Raw genomic sequence first — 21,806 nt, forward strand, 5'->3', positions numbered from 1 at the left:
CCTGTGTGTGATTGTAAACATGGTGTGATAGTAAACATTGTTTGTGATAGTAAACATCCTGTGTGTGATAGTAAACATTTTGTGTGATAGTAAACATTTGTGATAGTAAACATTGTGTGTGTGATAGTAAACATGTGTGATAGTAAACATGTATGTAATAGTAAACATCATGTGTGTGATAGTAAACATCCTGTGTGATAGTAAACATTGTGTGTGATAGTAAACATTGTGTGTGATAGTAAACATGGTGAGTGATAGTAAACATTGTGTGTGCGACAGTAAACATTGTGTGTGATAGTAAACATTGTGTGTGTGATAGTAAACATCGTGTGTGACAGTAAACAATGTGTGTGATAGTAAACACTGTGTGATAGTAAACATTGTGTGTGAGACAGTAAACACTGTGTGTGATAGTAAACACTGTGTGATAGTAAACATTGTGTGTGATAGTAAACATTGTGTGATAGTAAACATTGTGTGTGATAGTAAACATCCTAAAGATAGTAAACATGAGTAATCATAAACGTGGTGTGTGTGATAGTAAACATGTGTGCGATAGTAAACATGGTGTGTGATAGTAAACATGAGTAATCATAAACGTGGTGTGTGATAGTAAACATGTGTGTGATAGTAAACATGTGTGTAATAGTAAACATGTTGTGTGTGATAGTAAACATGCTGTGTGTGATGCAAATGTGACTGTCTGACCTTGAGATCCAGCTGGTGGTTGATCTTGAGTCTGGCAATGTCTTGTTCAAACTGCTCCATCTTGGCCTGTGCTGTTGCCGTCTTCAGACCAGCCTGAAGTTGTCAAACATGGATATATATAATTAGCTACTGAGCTGAAGTTGTCAAACATGGTTATATGTAATTAGCTATTGAGCAGATGTAGTCAAATATGGTGTAACATAATTAGCTCCATTTGCAGATTGTTTAGAGAAGCTCCACGTGCAGGCTGCTTACAGAAGCTCCACAGACAGACAGCCTTATCTAAGTTTAAACTTATCTGCATACATTGCCTATACAACTGTAACTGGTCCTACCAGCATATTGGTGAAGACAGCTAGTAAGATATATACACAGACACACCTCGCAATGAGAAATGACTTACCTTCTCCAGCTTGGCCTCCATGAGAGCCATGCGCTCTCTCAGATCGTGGTTCTTGGCAGCACTGGCCTCCAGCTGCTCCGCCAGCTCCTGGGTGTGCTGCATGGACTTGCTGAGAGACTTCTTCAGACTCTCCTTGTCCTTCTCTACCACCAGCTTCTCCTGCAAAGAGATACAGTCGATACACCTTACACAGGTACTGTTATAGTGACTAATTCAGAACAGCCATCATCCAAATATTTAAAAAGTCCAAAACCTATGTAGTCCAGATATGTGAGACTTTATTGTAATAATTGATATGACGCTAACCTGTATTCTTAATCACTACTGTACATCCTTATCACTACCGCATTGTACATTGACTTGTCATCCCATTAATTATTGTATAAGACATTTATAACCTTCATTGGTAATCCCCCCCCTTGGCCGTGTCTGCCATCACATCAACTGGTCAAGGATGTGCTATTGTTCTTTCTGTCAATCCATTGATGAGTCGTTGCCTGTCCATTGTTGTCCAAAACTGTACATATATACTTAGTATGCTCACATCTAGACGGTGAAGGGTACGAGTCCGGGATGCCGACTGTCTGTGTGTTGGGACGACCACGAGCAGGATAATGCCGCTCCTAGGAAACGCCCTGGGGATGAGCATGAACTCTGCTCACCTTTATACTTATGTATTTGGTTGTGAGCTCAACGAATTTTGAGTCTTGTCAACATATTGTCAACATATACTGCGTCTTAATTCCGAGCTAAATCCCCAGTCGAGTCCAGTACCATATGCCATGCGTTGACAAATTAAGTCTCACATATCTGGACTACATAGGTTTTGGACTTTTTATATATTTGGACGATGGCTGTCCTGAATTGGTCACTATAACAGTACACCCACTTCACAGGGACTGAATACACCTTACATGAGTAGACACACTTCACAGAACTGAATACACCTTACACAGACACACTACACAGGGACTGAATACACCTTACATGAGTAGACACACTTCACAGGGACTGAATACACCTTACATGGTACACAGGGAGTGAATACACTACACAGGTAGACACACTTGAGGTACACACACTTCACAGGACTGAATACACCTTACATGGTACACACACTACACAGGGACTGAATACACCTTACACAGGGTACACTTCACATGAGTAGACACACACTTCACAGGGACTGAATACACTTACACAGGTAGTACACACACTTCACAGGGACTGAATACACCTTACACAGGTACACACACTACACAGGGACTGAATACACCTTACACAGGTACACACACTACACAGGGACTGAATACACCTTACACAGGTACACACTTCACAGGGACTGAATACACCTTACACAGGTACACACACTTCACAGGGACTGAATACACCTTACACAGGTACACACACTACACAGGGACTGAATACACCTTACACAGGTACACACACTACACAGGGACTGAATACACCTTACACAGGTACACACACTACACAGGGACTGAATACACCTTACACAGGTACACACACTACACAGGGACTGAATACACCTTACACAGGTACACACACTCACAGGAGCTGGATACACCTTACACAGGTACACACACACACAGGACTGGATACACCTTACACAGGTGTACTTACACACACTTTACAGGGAGTGGATACACACACACCTTACATGGGTACACACACTTCACAGGGACTGAATACAACTTACACAGGTACACACACACACTACACAGGGACTGAATACACCTTTACACAGGTACACACACACAAACAGGGACTGAATACACCTTACACAGGTACACACACTACACAGGGACTGGATACACCTTACACAGGTACACACACTACACAGGGAGTGGATACACCTTACACAGGTACACACACTACACAGGGAGTGGATACACCTTACACAGGTACACACACTTCACAGGGACTGAATACAACTTACACAGGTACACACACTACACAGGGACTGAATACACCTTACACAGGTACACACACTTTACAGGGAGTGGATACACCTTACATAGGTACACACACTTCACAGGGACTGAATACACCTTACACAGGTACACACACTACACAGGGACTGAATACACCTTACACAGGTACACACACTAAACAGGGACTGAATACACCTTACACAGGTACACACACTAAACAGGGACTGAATACACCTTACACAGGTACACACACTACACAGGGAGTGGATACACCTTACACAGGTACACACACTTCACAGGGACTGAATACACCTTACACAAGTACACACACTACACAGGGACTGGATACACCTTACACAGGTACACACACTAGACAGGGACTGAATACACCTTACACAGGTACACACACTACACAGGGACTGAATACCAACCTTACACAGGTACACACACACACACAGGACTGGATACACCTTACACAGGTACTTACACACAGGGACTGAATACACCTTACACAGGTACACACACTACACAGGGAGTGGATACACCTTACATAGGTACACACACTACACATGGACTGAATACACCTTACACAGGTACACACACTAAACAGGGACTGAATACACCTTACACAGGTACACACACTACACAGGGAGTGGATACACCTTACACAGGTACATACACCACAGGACTGAATACACCTTACACAGGTACACACACTTCACAGGGACTGAATACACCTTACACAGGTACACACACTTCACAGGGACTGAATACACCTTACACAGGTACACACACTTCAGAGGGACTGAATACACCTTACACAGGTACACACACTTTATGGACTGAATACACCTTGACACAGGTACACACACTTCACACAGGACTGAATACACCTTACACAGGTACAACACACTACACAGGGACTGAATACACCTTACACAGGTACACACACACTACACAGGGACTGAATACAACTTACACAGGTACACACACACTACATAGGAGCTGGATACACCTTACACAGGTACACACACTACACAGGAGGTGGATACACCTTACACAGGTACACACACTTTACAGGAGTGGATACACCCTTACACAGGTACACACACTTCACAGGGACTGAATACACCTTACACAGGTACACACACTACACAGGACTGAATACACCTTACACAGGTACACACACTAAACAGGACTGAATACACCTTCCACAGGTACACACACACTACACAGGGACTGGATACACCTTACACAGGTACACACACCACACAGGACTGAATACACCTTTACACAGGTACACACACACTAAACAGGGACTGAATACACCTTACACAGGTACACACACACTCACAGGGACTGAATACAGCCACACAGGTACACACACACACACATGGACTGAATACACCTTACACAGGTACACACACTAAACAGGGACTGAATACACCTTACACAAGTACACACACTACACAGGGAGTGGATACACCTTACACAGGTAATAACACACCACACAGGAGTGGATACACCTTACACAGGTACACACACTTTCACAGGGACTGGATACACCTTACACAGGTACACACACTACACAGGGACTGAATACACCTTACACAGGTACACACACACACACAGGGACTGAATACACCTTTACACAGGTACACACACACACACAGGGAGTGGATACACACCACACAGGTACACACAGTTCACAAGGACTGAATACACCTTACACAGGTACACACACACTAAACAGGGACTGAATACACCCTTACACAGGTACACACACTCACACAGGAGTGGATACAGCCTACACAGGTACACACACTACACATGGACTGAATACACCTTACACAGGTACACACACACTAAACAGGGACTGAATACACCTTACACAAGTACACACACTACACAGGAGTGGATACACCTTACACAGGTACACACACTACACAGCGAGTGGATACACCTTACACAGGTTTACACACACTTTACAGGGAGTGGATACACCTTCCACAGGTACACACACTTCACAGGGACTGAATACAACTTACACAGGTACAACACACTACACAGGGACTGAATAAACACCTTACACAGGTACACACACACACACAGGGAGTGGATACACCTTACACAGGTACACACACATTCACAGGGACTGAATACACCTTACACAAGTACACACACTACACAGGAGTGGATACACCTTACATAGGTACACACACACTACACATGGACTGAATACACCTTACACAGGTACACACACTAAACAGGACTGAATACACCTTACACAGGTACACACACTACACAGGGAGTGGATACACCTTACACAGGTACACACACTACACATGGACTGAATACACCTTACACAGGTACACACACTAAACAGGGACTGAATACATCCTACACACTACACAGGACTGAATACACCTTTACACACACACACACACACACAGGACTGAATACACCTTACACAGGCACACACACTACACAGGACTGAATACACCTTACACAGGTACACACACTAAACAGGACTGAATACACCTTACACAGGCACACACACTAAAACACAGGACTGAATACACCTTACACAAGTACACACACACACACAGGGAGTGGATACACCCACACAGGTACACACACTTCACAGGGACTGAATACAATCTTATGCAGGTACACACACCACACAGGGACTGAATACACCTTTACACAGGTACACACACTTTTACAGGAGTGGATACACCTTACATTAGGTACACACACTTCACAGGACTGAATACACCTTACACAGGTACACACACACTACACAGGACTGAATACAACTTCACACAGGTACACACACTACACAGGGACTGAACACACCTTACACAAGTACACACACTACACAGGGACTGAATACACCTTTACACAGGTGACAATACATCTTACATGGACTGAATACACCTTACACAGGTACACACACACACAGGGACTGAATACACCTTTACACAGGTACACACACTACACAGGAGTGGATACACCTTACACAGGTACACACACTTACACAGGGACTGAATACACCTTACACAGGTACACACACACTAAACAGGGACTGAATACACCTTACACAAGTACACACACTTCACAGGGACTGAATACACCTTACACAGGTACACACACACTCACAGGGACTGGATACACCTTACACAGGTACACACACTACACAGGACTGAATACACCTTACACAGGTACACACACTACACAGGGACTGAATACACCTTACACAGGTACACACACACCACACAGGGACTGAATACACCCTTACACAAGTACACACACTACACAGGGACTGAATACACCTTACACAGGTACACACACTACACATGGACTGAATACACCTTACACAGGTACACACACTAAACAGGGACTGAATACACCTTACACAGGTACACACACTACACAGGGAGTGGATACACCTTACACAGGTACACACACTTCACAGGGACTGAATACAACTTATGCAGGTACACACACTACACAGGGACTGAATACACCTTACACAGGTACACACACTTTACAGGGAGTGGATACACCTTACACAGGTACACACACTTCACAGGGACTGAATACACCTTACACAGGTACACACACTTCACAGGGACTGAATACAACTTACGCAGGTACACACACTACACAGGGACTGAATACACCTTACACAGGTACACACACTTTACAGGGACTGAATACACCTTACATGGGTACACACACTACACAGGGACTGAATACACCTTTACACAGGTACACACACTACTACACAGGACTGAATACACCTTACACAGGTACACACACTAAATAGGGACTGAATACACCTTACACAGGTACACACACACTACACGGGAGTGGATACACCTACACAGGTACACACTTCACAGGGACCGAATACAACTTTACACAGGTACACACACTACACAGGACTGAATACACGCCTACACAGGTACACACACACAGGGACTGAATTACACAGGCACACACTACCCGCCACAGGACTGAATACACCTTACACAGGTACACACACTTCACAGGGACTGAATACACCTTACACAAGTACACACACATAGGGACTGAATACACCTTACACAGGTACACACACTACACAGGGACTGAATACACCTTACACAGGTACACACACTTCACAAGGACTGAATACACCTTACACAGGTACACACACTACACATGGACTGAATACACCTTACACAGGTACACACACTACACAGGGAGTGAATACACCTTACCATCGTGCATGGGGAGTGCGGTCTCCGAAACGTTTGCTACAAATGTGGAACAAGTTGCTGATTGCTTTCCCATGATTGCCTGTCCTAGCAACTCTGCAGGAACTACTGACAAACACGGATAAGTTGGACCAGCGCAGAGAATGAGTTTACAAGAAGTAGGCGGTGCACGACAATGAGCAAACCCATTTGGCTTGTGAAAGGTAGAGCAGATGTAGTGCATAAGACTCATAAGACTCTCATGTCGGTGTAGCAAGTCGCACTTGATCGTGGACAACCTGGGGCCCCTTCGCTAACAATTGCAATGCCAATGGGCAGCACTCATACATGCTAATATGGGTCAATTGTCCGGTAGGTGCTCAACTTATCCTTGTTTGCCAGTAGGGAATGGTGCCAGATAATGATCGCATCATGTGAACCACATATGCGCTTATGACAGTTGTCATTTTTGGACAATTAAATTGTCAATATTTTAGACATTTCAGCCTTGGTTAGATACTCTCATTTTCCAGGATCATCTCACACATGATCGCTGTCATTTTGTTGCATATGAAAATAAACGTTTGTTCTTAAAACATGTCTCCACGCAATACTGTCTTTGGCTATTTCAACAGATGCACACACTCCGACATATTTCCTTTGAAAAGGGTGATCCTGAACAAACTTTAAGTATAAAACTGAGGTTACAGAAATATATACCTTAGCTAATGTTTCCAGTTTGTCTTCAAACTTCCTGACTTTTGACAATAATGAATCAAGTTCTCCTCTCTTGTTGGTGATCTCCTTCTGCATCTTGTCAGCATACTTCACAGCTGGGAATTATAACGTTACAATGGTTACAGCAATACGCAGAAGTATAACACCAGTTACCATGGTCACAGTAGCATGCAGTCCTGGGTTACAGCAATACGCAGAAGTATAACACCAGTTACCATGGTCACAGTAGCATGCAGTCCTGGGTTACAGCAATACGCAGAAGTATAACACCAGTTATCATGGTCACAGTAGCATGCAGTACAGCACACGCAGGTTAACACCAGCAGTATAACACCAGTTATCATGGTCACAGTAGCATGCAGTCCTGGGTTACAGCAATACGCAGAAGTATAACACCAGTTATCCTGGTCACAGAAGCATGCAGTCCTGGGTTACAGCAACATGTCATCATGTATTACAGTGAGTACAGGACAGGCCTTTCTGGACATACATATGTCAAAGTGTAACTGAGAGTCAATTGCATGCATGCTAAACATAATAGGTGGACATTTAAAGAAATACATCTAATCATTATATTATATATGTATACAACATTTAGATTTGCGGCATGTTTGTCTCAGGAAAACAAAGGTAAGCTGAATATATCAGAAAACAATGGTGTACATATTCCATATAATCAGAATTACATGCCTTACATTTTCTAATACCCTGCAGAAAATTAACCTCCTGCTCACAATCAATGTTTAAATTGGAAAAGCGTTATCTTAAGTTTGCCTGATGTAATAGTGAATAATAACAGTAATGTTTTGAAGTTGAAATAATATGACATCTTTGGAAAGTTTTAAAAGTCACTGAGCTAGCACTGCTGAAACGTGCCCTTTAGATGCAAACATAAAAATGAAAATATCTGCTTAGTTGGCATTCTAAAGTGAATATGTAAGAAAAAAAAGCAACCTCCCAGAGAGCAATAAACCAGGATAACCTTAATTGTATGCATATTCTTCACACAAGACAAGACAGTAGACAGAGACTCAACAGGTTCCCTAGCATTCATGACCCAATAAACGTGAGAAGTAGGACTAGGACTGGTGGCTGAAAACTCAGTATATTGTTACCATGGTTACAGTGCTGATGAGGATAATGATATCGCCTCCACCCACCTTTGTTATCTACAGAGTCTTTACTTTTCAGAGTCTTCTGGGCTAACTTCACATCATGTTCTGCTCCTGTAACCATTGACATCGACTGTTATTAGTCCTGCTACAGGCACTGACCAACACAAAGATACAGAGGTACGTCAGCATACATCAGCATCTTACTTAAACAACTTCTGTCACTGCCAAGCAACACAATTATACAAAACATTTTAATCACAAAACCAAACCTGTAAAAAGGTCAAACTATATCAACCCCTTACTTCATCCAAGTAACATCTGGGATTTAATTTAAAGACATTCAAAATTTCTGCAACATAACCTAAGAGTCCTGCCCTTCAGTCAAGGTTTTGCTGCACAACAGATATCCTGCTACATGTTCATGGTAGCACAGTATTTGAAATATGTGCTAGTCCACTGGACCGAGACAAGCAGATTGTGCTGAGGACAAGTGAAAGTCAACTGATGGTCGTCCTCACTACTTGTAGTACCGGTATATAAACATGATAAAGGGTAGAAATTCTGAGCCAGTACTCAGTGCTTCATGTGTGCTACAAATTGGAAATGAAAAAACTGACTTGTCTCGTTCAAGCAGGACAAGCTACAACCTTTGAGAACTTTCTACTAGTCCTCTGTGAGGACGCAATACGCCACTAAGCATCTTGATTACCTTTTAACCTTGATTGCAGTTTACTAATTTCCTTCTCATAACTTGACCTCAGCTTCGATAGCTCCTTCTTAATCATGTCTTTAGCCTGGGTAATATTGGCGACTTCTAGCCGACTGTCTTTAAGTTCCTTGAACAGGTTGTCTTTCTCCTGATGCATGATGTCCATCTCCTGCACCTTGAGAGCCAAGTCCTCTGTCAGCCTCATCCTCTCCTCCTCCAACTCTCGTATACGCTTTTCCTTCAATCGCAGTTTCTTCCCCATGCTGTCCTGCCCCGTCCTCAATTCATCGACTGCTGCCGACTTTTCATTTAACAAATATATAATCCTTTCTTTCTCCTCACGAATATTTTCACTGGTTTTAGAATTGGCTTCCACTAGCTGGGATATATTGTCTGACTGCTGCTTCAAAGCCAAAACATTTCTCTCCTTCTCATCCACCTGCATTAGAAGTTTTTCTTTGGTTGCCTTAAGCTGTGCAAGCTCCTCATTCTTCTGTTCCAGGAGACTGAAATAATAGTCTTTTTTCCTTTGACACTCGCTCCACATCTCCCTTCCTGTCACTGACCAGTTCAGATAGATGTCTTTTTTCACTCATAGCAGAGTCAAGTTGGATTCGAGCAGACTCGAGTTTCTCGGTAAGTTCCTTCACCTGCTCTTTGAAGGTGGCCATTTCAGACTTGGCTACCTCTAGTTCCACGGTCACCTTGCTGCACTTCTCTGTCTGGCTGGTCAGCTGCGCCATCAGGCTCCGGATGTGGTCATTACTGCGCTCTCGTTCAGTCTTCTCCGCTGTCGACACCTGAAGATAATTGTCAAGGAACAAGGTAAGAAGATGGCAGTCTGTAAACCATGAAGTCTGGATCATATTATCAGTCCCACATACTTAACTTAAGTGGGGATGTGAAGAAGTTTTGTAATTAAAGTATGTACTTGTCACAATGAAGACCCCCATTTCTAGTATCTATAACCATGATATTGGAGGAATATTGCTAAAACAGTGTAACACTATACTCACTATTTTGAGTGGATTTTGTGTTCGATTAAGTTCATCAAACTACACAAACAATTGTTACAAAACATCTACACTCATGGATTCAGCAGATTATTTCAGAGCAGAAAGATATTTTCAGAAGACGTCTGACAGCACACGATCATTGATTTGACCCTCCCTATAGTTAGCTGTGGGGCAAGCCAGGGATGTTCCGACTCCTGATCCAAACAAACATCTGCAGACCTCACCCGATCCTGCAGCTGTGAAGAACACTCCTGTTTGACCACATCCAGCATCTTCTCCAGCCTCTCCACGTCCTGCTGCCTGCTGGTCAGCGAGTTCTCTGTCACCAGCAGCTTGCTCCTCAGCTCCTCCTCACGCTCCAGCTGCTTCTTAATGCAGACACGCTCCATCCCCAGCTCCGCCTCCAGTCTGGACACACAGCCCTGCCGGCACACAGCCCATATACATGTAGGTGCACTTGTTTACAATCAAGCTTAGTTGGTTACAATCACGCTTAGTTGTTTACAATCATGCTTAGTTGGTTACAATCATGCCCTTCCACACTTGTACAGATACATAGAGAAATCACCTATTGTGTTAACCGACTTGAAATGTGATAAAAACTAAAAATATCTTAACCACATATTTTCATATGTCTAATAATATTTATTTCTGTGTGTGCTAAAGGCTTAACAAAATGGAGCAACTGCTTGTGTTCAGGTAATCTGCTCAATGAGCAGCAACATTCCATCAATAACATCATACTTTGCTATGCAGTGATGCCATAGCTAAACAGATGTACATATGCACTACTTATCAAGTATGATTTCACATGATTCTAGGCTGCACAGATTTGACCACAGACTTTGATAATGTCATAAGAACCCTCCCAAACATGACAGTGAGAGTTGTGCAGTGACTTCATCTATAGTAGAAACTTGATGCAATGCCTAACAGTCACAGGCATGAGATGACAACATAGGTTTGTCTCCAACTTCCTGGATTTTTACATTAATCAATTTTATACATATACTGGTGAAAGTCTAACAAATTTCAGGAGACAATTTCACAAGAGAATTAACGTCAAACATGATGTAATTTTTTATGTTTCACAAACCTGGTCATAACCCACAAAGTAATTAAAATCCCAGGTTCTAATGCTATCCCCTCTAACTTGATCTCTATAATACACATGGGTAACATACTATATAACTATATATATTACCTGGAAGTCATGTATATGCGTTTCCATGGCACCGCATTTCCTGACAGAATCCTCTCTGTCAGCTCTCATCAAACTCATGTCTCTTTGCACTTTGTCCATGCTGGTCTCCAGGGTGTCTCTCTGTTGGAACACACGTTACCACTAAATACGCTCAAATACCTATTATCATACCTATTCTATTCTCATCATAAGATTATTGCAAAAACTTGTTTCTTCAATTGTTGACCTAATGTAAATCACAGTCACCAGTATGAGCAAGCAGTAAGAGTGGACATTTCTTGTGCATTACTGTGACACTGTTCCAGATTTGTGTCTACAGGACACCAGACTAGATGAAATTAATTGCAAGTGATTCCAGATGGTTCGGTTGCCAGATGGTTCGGTTGGAATCTTTGCTTTCAGGAACCAAGAACAAACCAGGGCCGATGGAGGACACCTGTGTTCTGATTAGCTGATAATAAAGATACACATGTTTCACGATTACACTGAACGATATCACTGATTTTATATCGTTGTCTAAATATTTTTGTGAGTTACTGATTTATGGAGAAAAGTTCCTATTGTTGAACGATCAATGTACGTAAGAATTGAATCCATATATATTGAGTTTATGGGGTCAAAAACATAAAAGCCAGTGTCTTTCCCATTTCGTAATCTCAATAGCTTAATTACCAAAAAGTATCATCTGTTATTTCCAGAATTTCTTACTATGGATTCTGCAGTGAAATAATGGGACAAAGGACGGAGTCGTAGTGTAAGTGATAAATATGTAATACAGTCATTTTCATTATGGATAAGACATCAGCAACTTCACAGTCCACCCGCCTCATGATGCTATACCTTCAACTGTATTAAAATAACTGATTGATTGTTGTTTAACACCACACTCAGCAATATTCCAGCTATATGGCAGCGGTCTGTAAATAATCAAGTCTGGACCACACAATCCAGTGATCAACAGCAAGCACATTATTCTATGCAATTGGGATACAATGACATGTGTCAACCAAGTCAGCGAGGCTGACCATCTGATCCTGTTAGTTGCCCCTTACAACAAGCGTGGGTTACTGAAGACCAATTCTCACCCCGATCTTCACGTGTCGTATCAAAATAGTATTAACAGCTGTAAGACTTGTCTCTTTAGAACACATTTCAGATCATGTCAGTCACCGCTTTTATGTCCCTACATTAATTTATTGATCCTATATGTTGGAGTTAAGAAGACACTGAATACTACCAGAAGGGTGCAAGGGTGAAACAAACATTGGACTGCATGATTTAGTTGCTCTGCACAGTTACCCTTTCCTGCCACTTGGTTCGGTCGTCAGCATGTTCCTCTTTCAGCTGCCGCACCTTCGTCTCAAGATCCGTGATCAGGTCATCCTTCAGCTTAATCTGCTGGTCATACTGGCTCCTGCAGCAGCATACAAACATCTCTCCATAAGGCACAAACATCTCACACTCATAAACATCTCTCCATAAGGCACAAACATGTCACACTCGCACAAACATGTCACACTCGCACAAACATGTCACACAAACATCTCTTCATTAAATGCAAACATCTTGCCTTTTTAGACAAACATCTTTTCATCAGACATGAACAATTCCCCCCATCAGACACAAATCTAATCAGGAACAAACATCAGAGTACAGGACTCACTGAAGGAGTTGGAGCTGATTCTGCAGGGACGTGGCCTGTTTGCGGGCGTTCACGGCTCTCTCATTGGCGGTTTCCAGCTGCAGCTCATGTTCTGATGTCATCTGAGTCACTCTGACACAGAAAGAAGTTTAGCTGAAATGGTTTCTGGTATTGTACACTGCTTCACAGGAACTGCCGTGTCTTGTTCACCACGGTTTGACAGACACATGTACACTGATGTAGTTATTGTGTACTTCCTGTATACCCTGCTTAATTACATCAATCCTGGATCCAGAGGCTATCATGAAGTGAAATGATATATCTCCTCCCATGACAACCTACATTGTGGATGGATATCAAAGAAGCTTTAGTCCTACATGGTGGAAGGATATCATAGAGATGTGAGGACTACATGGTGGAAGGATATCATAGAGGTGTGAGGACTACATGGTGGAAGGATATCACAGAGATGTGAGGACTACATGGTGGAGTGATATCACAGAGGTGTGAGGACTACATGGTGGAGTGATATCACAGAGGTGTGAGGACTACATGGTTGAAGGATATCACAGAGGGGTGAGGACTACATGGTGGAAGGATATCATATAGGTGTGACTACATGGTGGAAGGATATCGCAGAGATGTGAGGACTACATGGTAGAGTGATATCAGAGAGGCGTGAGGACTACATGGTGGAGTGATATCACAGAGGGGTGAGGACTACATGGTGGTGGGATATCACAGAGGTGTGAGGACTACATGGTGGAAGGATATCACAGAGGGGTGAGGACGTAAATGGTGCAGGGATATCACAGAGGTGTGAGGACTACATGGTGGAAGGATATCACACAGATGTCAGGACTACATGGTGGAGTGATATCACACAGATGTGAAGACTACATGGTGGAGTGATATCACAGAGGTGTGAGGACCTTAAGGTGGAAGGATATCACAGAGGTGTGAGGACTACATGGTGGAGAGATATCACAGAGGTGTGAGGACTACATGGTGGAGAGATATCACACAGGCGTGAGGACCTACATGGTTGAGGGATATCACACAGGTGTGAGGACCTACATGGTGGAAGGATATCACAGAGGTGTGAGGACCTGCATGGTGAAGAGATTTCAATCATGTGGAAGGACTTGCATAGAGTGGAATTATCATATCCACCTTTAATCATTGGAAAATGGAACATGTGCCCTACTTCATGACAACCTAGAAAAATGAGAACATTCAAGGCTAAAAAACTCCTTTCTTACAAAAACTAAGGAGCATGTAAGAAGAAAGCCTGCAGTTAGCAAAAACCTAATTACCTTTTCAAAGCATCTTCTGATTCTCTTTGTAAACTGAAAAAGGGGAAGAAAAATCATGCATTCATTTTTCACAGCAGTTTAAAACAACGACATCAGGATCTGGCAACCCACAAATCTGTCTACAGTTGTCTTTTTGTTTCACTACAATGTTTTATATCAGCTACACTGTGGTTTGTTGTTATTCGGTATTTAATGACACACTCAAAATATTTCAGCAATATGGCTGCCGCTTGTACAAATATACAAATCTGGGCCGGACAGTGCTAACGTGTGGTCCACCCGACTGGGCTATGACGATGCCATCACTGAGTGTGTTCAACCATACACTGGAGCCCTTAAGCCTATCATGAGTTGCTGGAGATCTATTCTAACATAGAACAATCCCCTGAAAGTCAGATCTCTGTCCTCACTACCACTAAACAAACTATAAGAACATACCATTACAGACCCTATGTACAGCCAAGTAGGCCATCACCCACCAGATGGCAATATGGTTGTGTGATTGTGTTTTGTAATCAAATGACCTCAAAAGGTCAACATGGGGTTACTGCACAACTGATTGCCTCAACAATCATCATCTACCTCTCTCTTCAATGGGATGAACATTCATAAATCTGGAGAAAGGTGTTTAATTGGCAGCTAATGTAGACATCTCCATTTTTAAGTGACACGTGATCTGATCTCCTACGATCTTAATTCAGAAACAGAGAGAGATTGAATCTTGAATCCCAGCAAGATAGCTGATGTATGATCTTAGTGATGTATGATCTCTGTTAACACACACATGAACACTTACTTCTCATGATAGTCTTTGGCAAGCGTTTGTACTTTCTGAGAAGACATGGACTGAGAGTTCTCCAGATCCTGCTGGACCTGAAACATTTAAACATATATATACCAGAGCACCTATACATTTGACAGAGGAATCGGAGAAGGGTGCACGCGGTTCCCCAGTGACAAAGTTAACAAAGTCAGATGATAAGTAGAAAAGGTAGGTGGTTCAAAACCTTATCGCCACAGTATTACAAGTTGAGCTCTCTTTGAAGACAATTATAAATATCCCATATAATAAAACACGAAAGGATTGTTTCACATTTTCAAACATTTGAGGAATTAGTAATGAAACGGTCAAACTAACTAAAATGGCCCATGGAATAACATTAATGTCTTGTTTGTTTTGAACAGAAATGATTTGTTTTGAACAGTAACACAACAGTGAACCTAGTAACCCATACCACAGGAACACAACAGTGAACCTAGTAACCCATACCACAGTAACACAACAGTGAACCTAGTAACCCATACCACAGTAACACAACAGTGAACCTAGTTACCCATACCACAGGAACACAACAGTGAACCTAGTAACCCATACCACAGGAACACAACAGTGAGCCTAGTAACCCATACCACAGGAACACAACAGTGAACCTAGTAACCCATACCACAGTAACACAACAGTGAACCTAGTAACCCATACCACAGTAACACAACAGTGAACCTAGTAACCCATACCACAGCAACACAACAGTGAACCTAGTAACCCATACCACAGTAACACAACAGTGAACCTAGTAACCCATACCACAGTAACACAACAGTGAACCTAGTAACCCATACCACAGGAACACAACAGTGAACCTAGTAACCCATACCACAGCAACACAACAGTGAACCTAGTAACCCATACCACAGTAACACAACAGTGAACCTAGTAACCCATACCACAGCAACACAACAGTGAACCTAGTAACCCATTCCACAGTAACACAAAAGTGAACCTAGTAACCCACACCACAGCAACACAACAGTGAACCTAGTACCCCATACCACAGTAACACAACAGTGAGCCTTATAATGCATACCTCATTAACTTTTTTTCGTTTTGCATCCAGTTCCGTGTCCAGTTCCTGCAGACATCTTTCCAGAGTGTGGATCAACATGGCTGGGCCCTGGCTGGACACAAAGTTGGACTCGAAGAATGGCTTTCCTCGGCACTTCTCCCTCTCAGCCAGCAGTGTCTGGATCTGAGTGATGGTAGTGTTGGCGATGTGGCTGGTATGGCTGATAGCTTCCAGCTTCTTGTTGGCATCTGCGAGGGACGTCTCCTGACCCTTATTGCGTTCATGTTGTTGCTGGAGAGAGGCCTTGAGCTTAGAGATGACAGCCTCCTGGCTCATTGCCTCCTTCTGTCTGTAAGTACAGTACAAACTTACACAGGTAACACAGGTAACACTAGCAACATGCCAAAACGTGTGTTGTGTAAAGCCACACTCAGCAATATTCCAGTTGTTTGAAGGCTGAAAATCAAACATGAGTACTCAGTATTTTGATCAACAATTGTGTCTGTGTGTAACAATGACACACCATCAACCAAGCCTGACTCTACACTACAAATGCTATTCGATCCATGAACACAAGTAATCAGGCAATGTATACACATCTTATGTCTCTCAGTGGCAGGACTTTGTATTTGGCCCAAGTGGCTGTGGGTTGTAAATGTAACTAACCCTGGTAAAAATCCACTGGCCCAGGAATTCAAAATGAAAAATATCCCATTTTCAGATTAAAACTGTGGGGTAGGACCATCTTCCAGTACTCCTCCATCCTATCGTCAGTGGGCTGTCCAGCCCCAAGTAGGAACAACGTTTAACCTGGCAGGAAGTGTCAATTTTTAAACTCTACTTCTAACAACTGTCAACAGAGATCACATAAGCAAAGAATTCTTTCAGTTTTGATTCCACCAGTAGACAAATGATGGAAATATCCCTGCCCATGAGTTGTAGACCTACAGCTATATTGCAGTGTCAGCGGGTCCTACCTGAGTTCTAGTATTGTGTCTCGGTTCACAATCGTCTCATGCAGTTTGGACTTCAGCTCTTCAATGTTGACACGGAACTGGCGCTTTTGGCTTTCAGTTGTGTCATTAACCTGCAGGAAAAAAAGTCATTTTTTTTATTAAGTGTCTGTCTGAATTAAGGTGACAACACGCTGATGGTTCTGTCTGTTCTTAAATCATGCGTTGAAATCTTTTCCGAAAGTGATGAGAGTCATGCCTTTTTTTTCAGTTGCAAATTGAATAGAAAGTTTGTGCCATTTTCTTTCAGATGAGTTACAAAATACTAATCTGCTTGAACAGATTACTGGCCTGAGTTCATCAAAGCCTAGATAGCAATATCAATATGTTTCTTTCGTATGAAGCCAATGACTTTCCTACCCAGAGTTCCTTGAGGCTAGCCCTTTACCTATGACACATCTTACACAGGCCATTCATGTGTTGTTCCAACTGTTCATGTTGGATGTGTCTACACATTAACATATACAGTGAGACCCCGGATATCCGGACACATTCGTTTTTACATAAATCGTCCGGATAACTGAATATCCGGATATCTGGATTTCTGTCATCCAGGCTTACCGTATATTACTGTCTATAAGCCGAATTTGAGGATAAAAAAGCAGTGTGTAGGAGGGGGCAGCTTATCTTCATGAGTTACGCTTTTGTTAAACTTTTTTCCAGGGGTAAGAAAACAACATCATATCACTTCGCGGGAACAAACAACAGAAGACAACATTGTCAGTAATGACGTCAAATTTGCAATTAAACATCACTAGACAAGATTATTTACCTTTTATGTTCTAAGTTGTTTTTGCAAGGCATTGTATTATTTGCAGGGATTAAGATTACCGTGTGTATTTGAGCCGGAAATAGCAATCAGCTGTGCACACGTTTCCTGGCGATCAAGTTCAAACATGCACAATAATATAGTAGGTGTTTGAACAGTAGCGAGCATACACTTCTGGTTTAAAATCACTTCCAGAACAGCATGGTCGTTTTGATTTGACAACGACAATTTACTCTGTGTCAGACAGGCCTACTAATCACCACCAATACCCTGCTGATCAATCATTAATCCGGATTAGCAGACCTTGTCTTGTGTCAAAACACGTGGGACTCTCGCGCTTCCCTTCACACGGTCAGCGGTAGATCAAAGCTTGGTGCGGATAAGTGAGTCAATTTTGTGTTGCTTTAACCAGTTGGTTTGTAAAATTTACCGTCCGGGAACGGAAACCGCATATCCGTTATAGACAGTCACTTTTATAACGTAAGAGATTGTTTTTTAATGAAAATTGACCGGAAGGAGAGGTTTCCGGATATTTGGGGTCCGGGTATCTGGGGTCTCACTGTAGATATGTCATGTAATGTTAAACTGTCAGTGAGAATATATCCCAAAGCATGAAATCCATTTTCTGTCCGCATATTTATCCTTCACATGCTGACACCAAAGCAGTATGGAGAGCAAGTGATACAGTCAATTTGATGTAAAGAAATACTGTCAGTAGTATGTCTGTAAACAGATGAAAAACAATATGACATGCACATCAACAGACTTGCATTAAGCCCCTGTGTTCTTAATTCAGAATAAATATCCAAGACAAAAAGTCCAGCCATGTGATAATCCAACACTAACAGTGTCACCAGTGGAACATTTCTCTACAAAATGAAAACATATACCAGCGAATGCAGCACTGTATTTTGTAGCCTATCACTACACCCATCATTATTCCAAGTGTCTACCAACACTGACTGAGAAGGAAGTAGTTTATCAATACTAACCTCCTGAGCCATGCAGCCTGTTTCAAGAACAGGTGTTGTGATTTGATATGTCTGATTAAGCAATTACAATAGATATTTCCAACTTCATGGTACAATGAATATTCTACATCCAACACAGCATATTGTTTTCAGTTTACTTTAGCAAAATGACAAGCAGGCTTATCTGAAAGTCAAATGACAGAAGCTGCCCACAGATTTTCATGGTCATAACTCAGGTTTGAAATGGTCATAAAATCCAGTCTAAAACAGCATTTAAATTCTATTTTAAATCTTGGTGCACAAGGACTGTCTAGCCTGAGAAAACACTAAACTGAAGTTGTCCTCAAGGCATTGTTGATCATGGTTTACATTACAACAGTCATGTCAAAACCAAGCCCCACTTCACTTTCATCTGCCCTCATATCGACCTAATCCCTCCACCACTCTTATCAAGATCAAGTGTCAACAAACCAAGACAACTGATTACACCGCCACCTGGGCAGGTGCTACATACCCCCACCCCTGATCCCCCATCCCCGACACATACATTCCAGTGCTATACAAGTCGCAGCTTACCAGTCACACTGGCTACTGAGAGCTATCTGATCATCCTGTGTTTCTTCTGAGAAAGTGTTCCTACATATATCAACTTGAGCTGCTATCATCTACTGCTATGTGCTTCCAAACTGATACAGGACTGAGGAGTAGGGTACAATCATGCTAACACATGCAGTCTAACAGATTGTAGACAGCTGTACTCCCATAGCAGATGTCTCTTCAAAGGGGAATAAGAAACCATATCTCCCTCTAAAGAAGGGCATAAAACCTGTTACCGAATGTGGTTTAGAGATAACTTGGATGTAGGAGAGAAGAACAGGCCAGTTTCACAAGTCATTAAGACAGAAAGAACTTCCCATATCTGGAAGCCTCACCTCCTGAAGTTTCTTCCTGAGGTCAGACACTTGTTCCTGAGATTCTTTGAGAGCTCGTTCCAGATGGGATCTACACACAAGTTAGGAAACACATGTCAAACAACGCGTGTCGCAGTAGATATGGCATTAACATTAACAATACACAGCTTGTCATCTTGCTAAACAACATCTACATATATAATAAGGTATTTAAACACATACCAGCCTTCCTGTTAATGTGCAAGTGCTCTAGTAGCTTTAAAAGTAGCAAGTTACCAGTAACATATCATAAGGCAACCATATCACTAAGACCAGTGAAAATCGGTGGAACCCATGGGTTAAGAGTGTGGAACGTACGGTGGAACAAACTCGAAGGCTCTGTTCCTGGAGGTGGAGAGTTCCGGTGTGGGTGGCAGTGTGGAGAAGGCTGACTTGGAGGGGCTGGATGGAACGCTGGTGAAGCTGTGACTGGGAGGGAGGTCTGTGAGCAGTTGGGACTGCAGCCGGTCAGTTTCCTTCCGCTGCTGCTCCAGCTGCACCCTGGCAACAGTCACCATGGTAACTGAGTCACTGGATACCGACAGTCAGCAATGTAACACTAAATGCTCCAACAGTGCCCAAACAACAGTCAACCATGGCTGACAAGACAATGAATATTCAATGCCATTAAACAGAACATATTGGTATCTATATATATTTGCTGAGGTGGACAACAGTACTACATAGTGTGAATACAGGGAAGGGATAGAATAGTGCAAATAAATATTTCCTGCAGCAGGCTGAGTGGACATTTTCAAGCATAAGCTTGTGGTAATTCCATATAGTTTAAATCATGATTCAAGCAACTTAGTGGGATTCTTGATTCTGACTGGCTGATTACTGACCACAAATGATCTTAAACCAAACTTCAAGGATGGCAACTCACACAGACTGCTGCACCACTTGCTCACCATATTTTCATCTTGGTAACCTGTATGCATGTTCTGAGACAAAGTCAATCTAAAATCGGAATAGTTCGATGACGACCTACCAGATTCAACTAATGTGAATAGAATTCTTAACCAAAATGATACAGGTCCAAATATTAGAATAAAAACTAACAAAATGTCACTAAGTAAAACGCTTCAGAGACAAAGTGCATGCCAAGAGACAAAGTGCATGCCAAGTCTGTTTCCTCAAACAAGGAATATATGTAATGACATGGAACCCTTCTATGTCAGTTGGGTCTCAAATCAAGGAATATATGTCCGA

The 21,806-nt window shown here is 42.3% G+C and overlaps 1 protein-coding gene across 1 annotated transcript in view; it reads right to left on the bottom strand.

The window, feature by feature from the left end:
* The window catches only part of LOC124284248 (coiled-coil domain-containing protein 158-like), a 38,415-nt gene that overhangs the window by 10,223 nt on the left and 6,386 nt on the right, over positions 1–21,806 (bottom strand). Inside the window, 16 exon segments of the mRNA XM_046720317.1 lie at positions 709–801; positions 1,112–1,270; positions 8,028–8,140; positions 9,206–9,271; positions 9,870–10,392; positions 10,394–10,669; positions 11,110–11,307; positions 12,090–12,209; positions 13,389–13,503; positions 13,753–13,863; positions 15,048–15,080; positions 15,844–15,920; positions 16,913–17,240; positions 17,869–17,978; positions 20,577–20,646; positions 20,913–21,095. Of these exon segments, the coding sequence (XP_046576273.1) occupies positions 709–801; positions 1,112–1,270; positions 8,028–8,140; positions 9,206–9,271; positions 9,870–10,392; positions 10,394–10,669; positions 11,110–11,307; positions 12,090–12,209; positions 13,389–13,503; positions 13,753–13,863; positions 15,048–15,080; positions 15,844–15,920; positions 16,913–17,240; positions 17,869–17,978; positions 20,577–20,646; positions 20,913–21,095 (2,575 nt within the window).

This window comes from Haliotis rubra, unplaced genomic scaffold, assembly GCF_003918875.1.
Source record: "Haliotis rubra isolate DU_JTF1 unplaced genomic scaffold, ASM391887v1 Scf331, whole genome shotgun sequence".
In the NCBI taxonomy this organism is placed as follows: Eukaryota; Metazoa; Mollusca; class Gastropoda; order Lepetellida; family Haliotidae; genus Haliotis; species Haliotis rubra.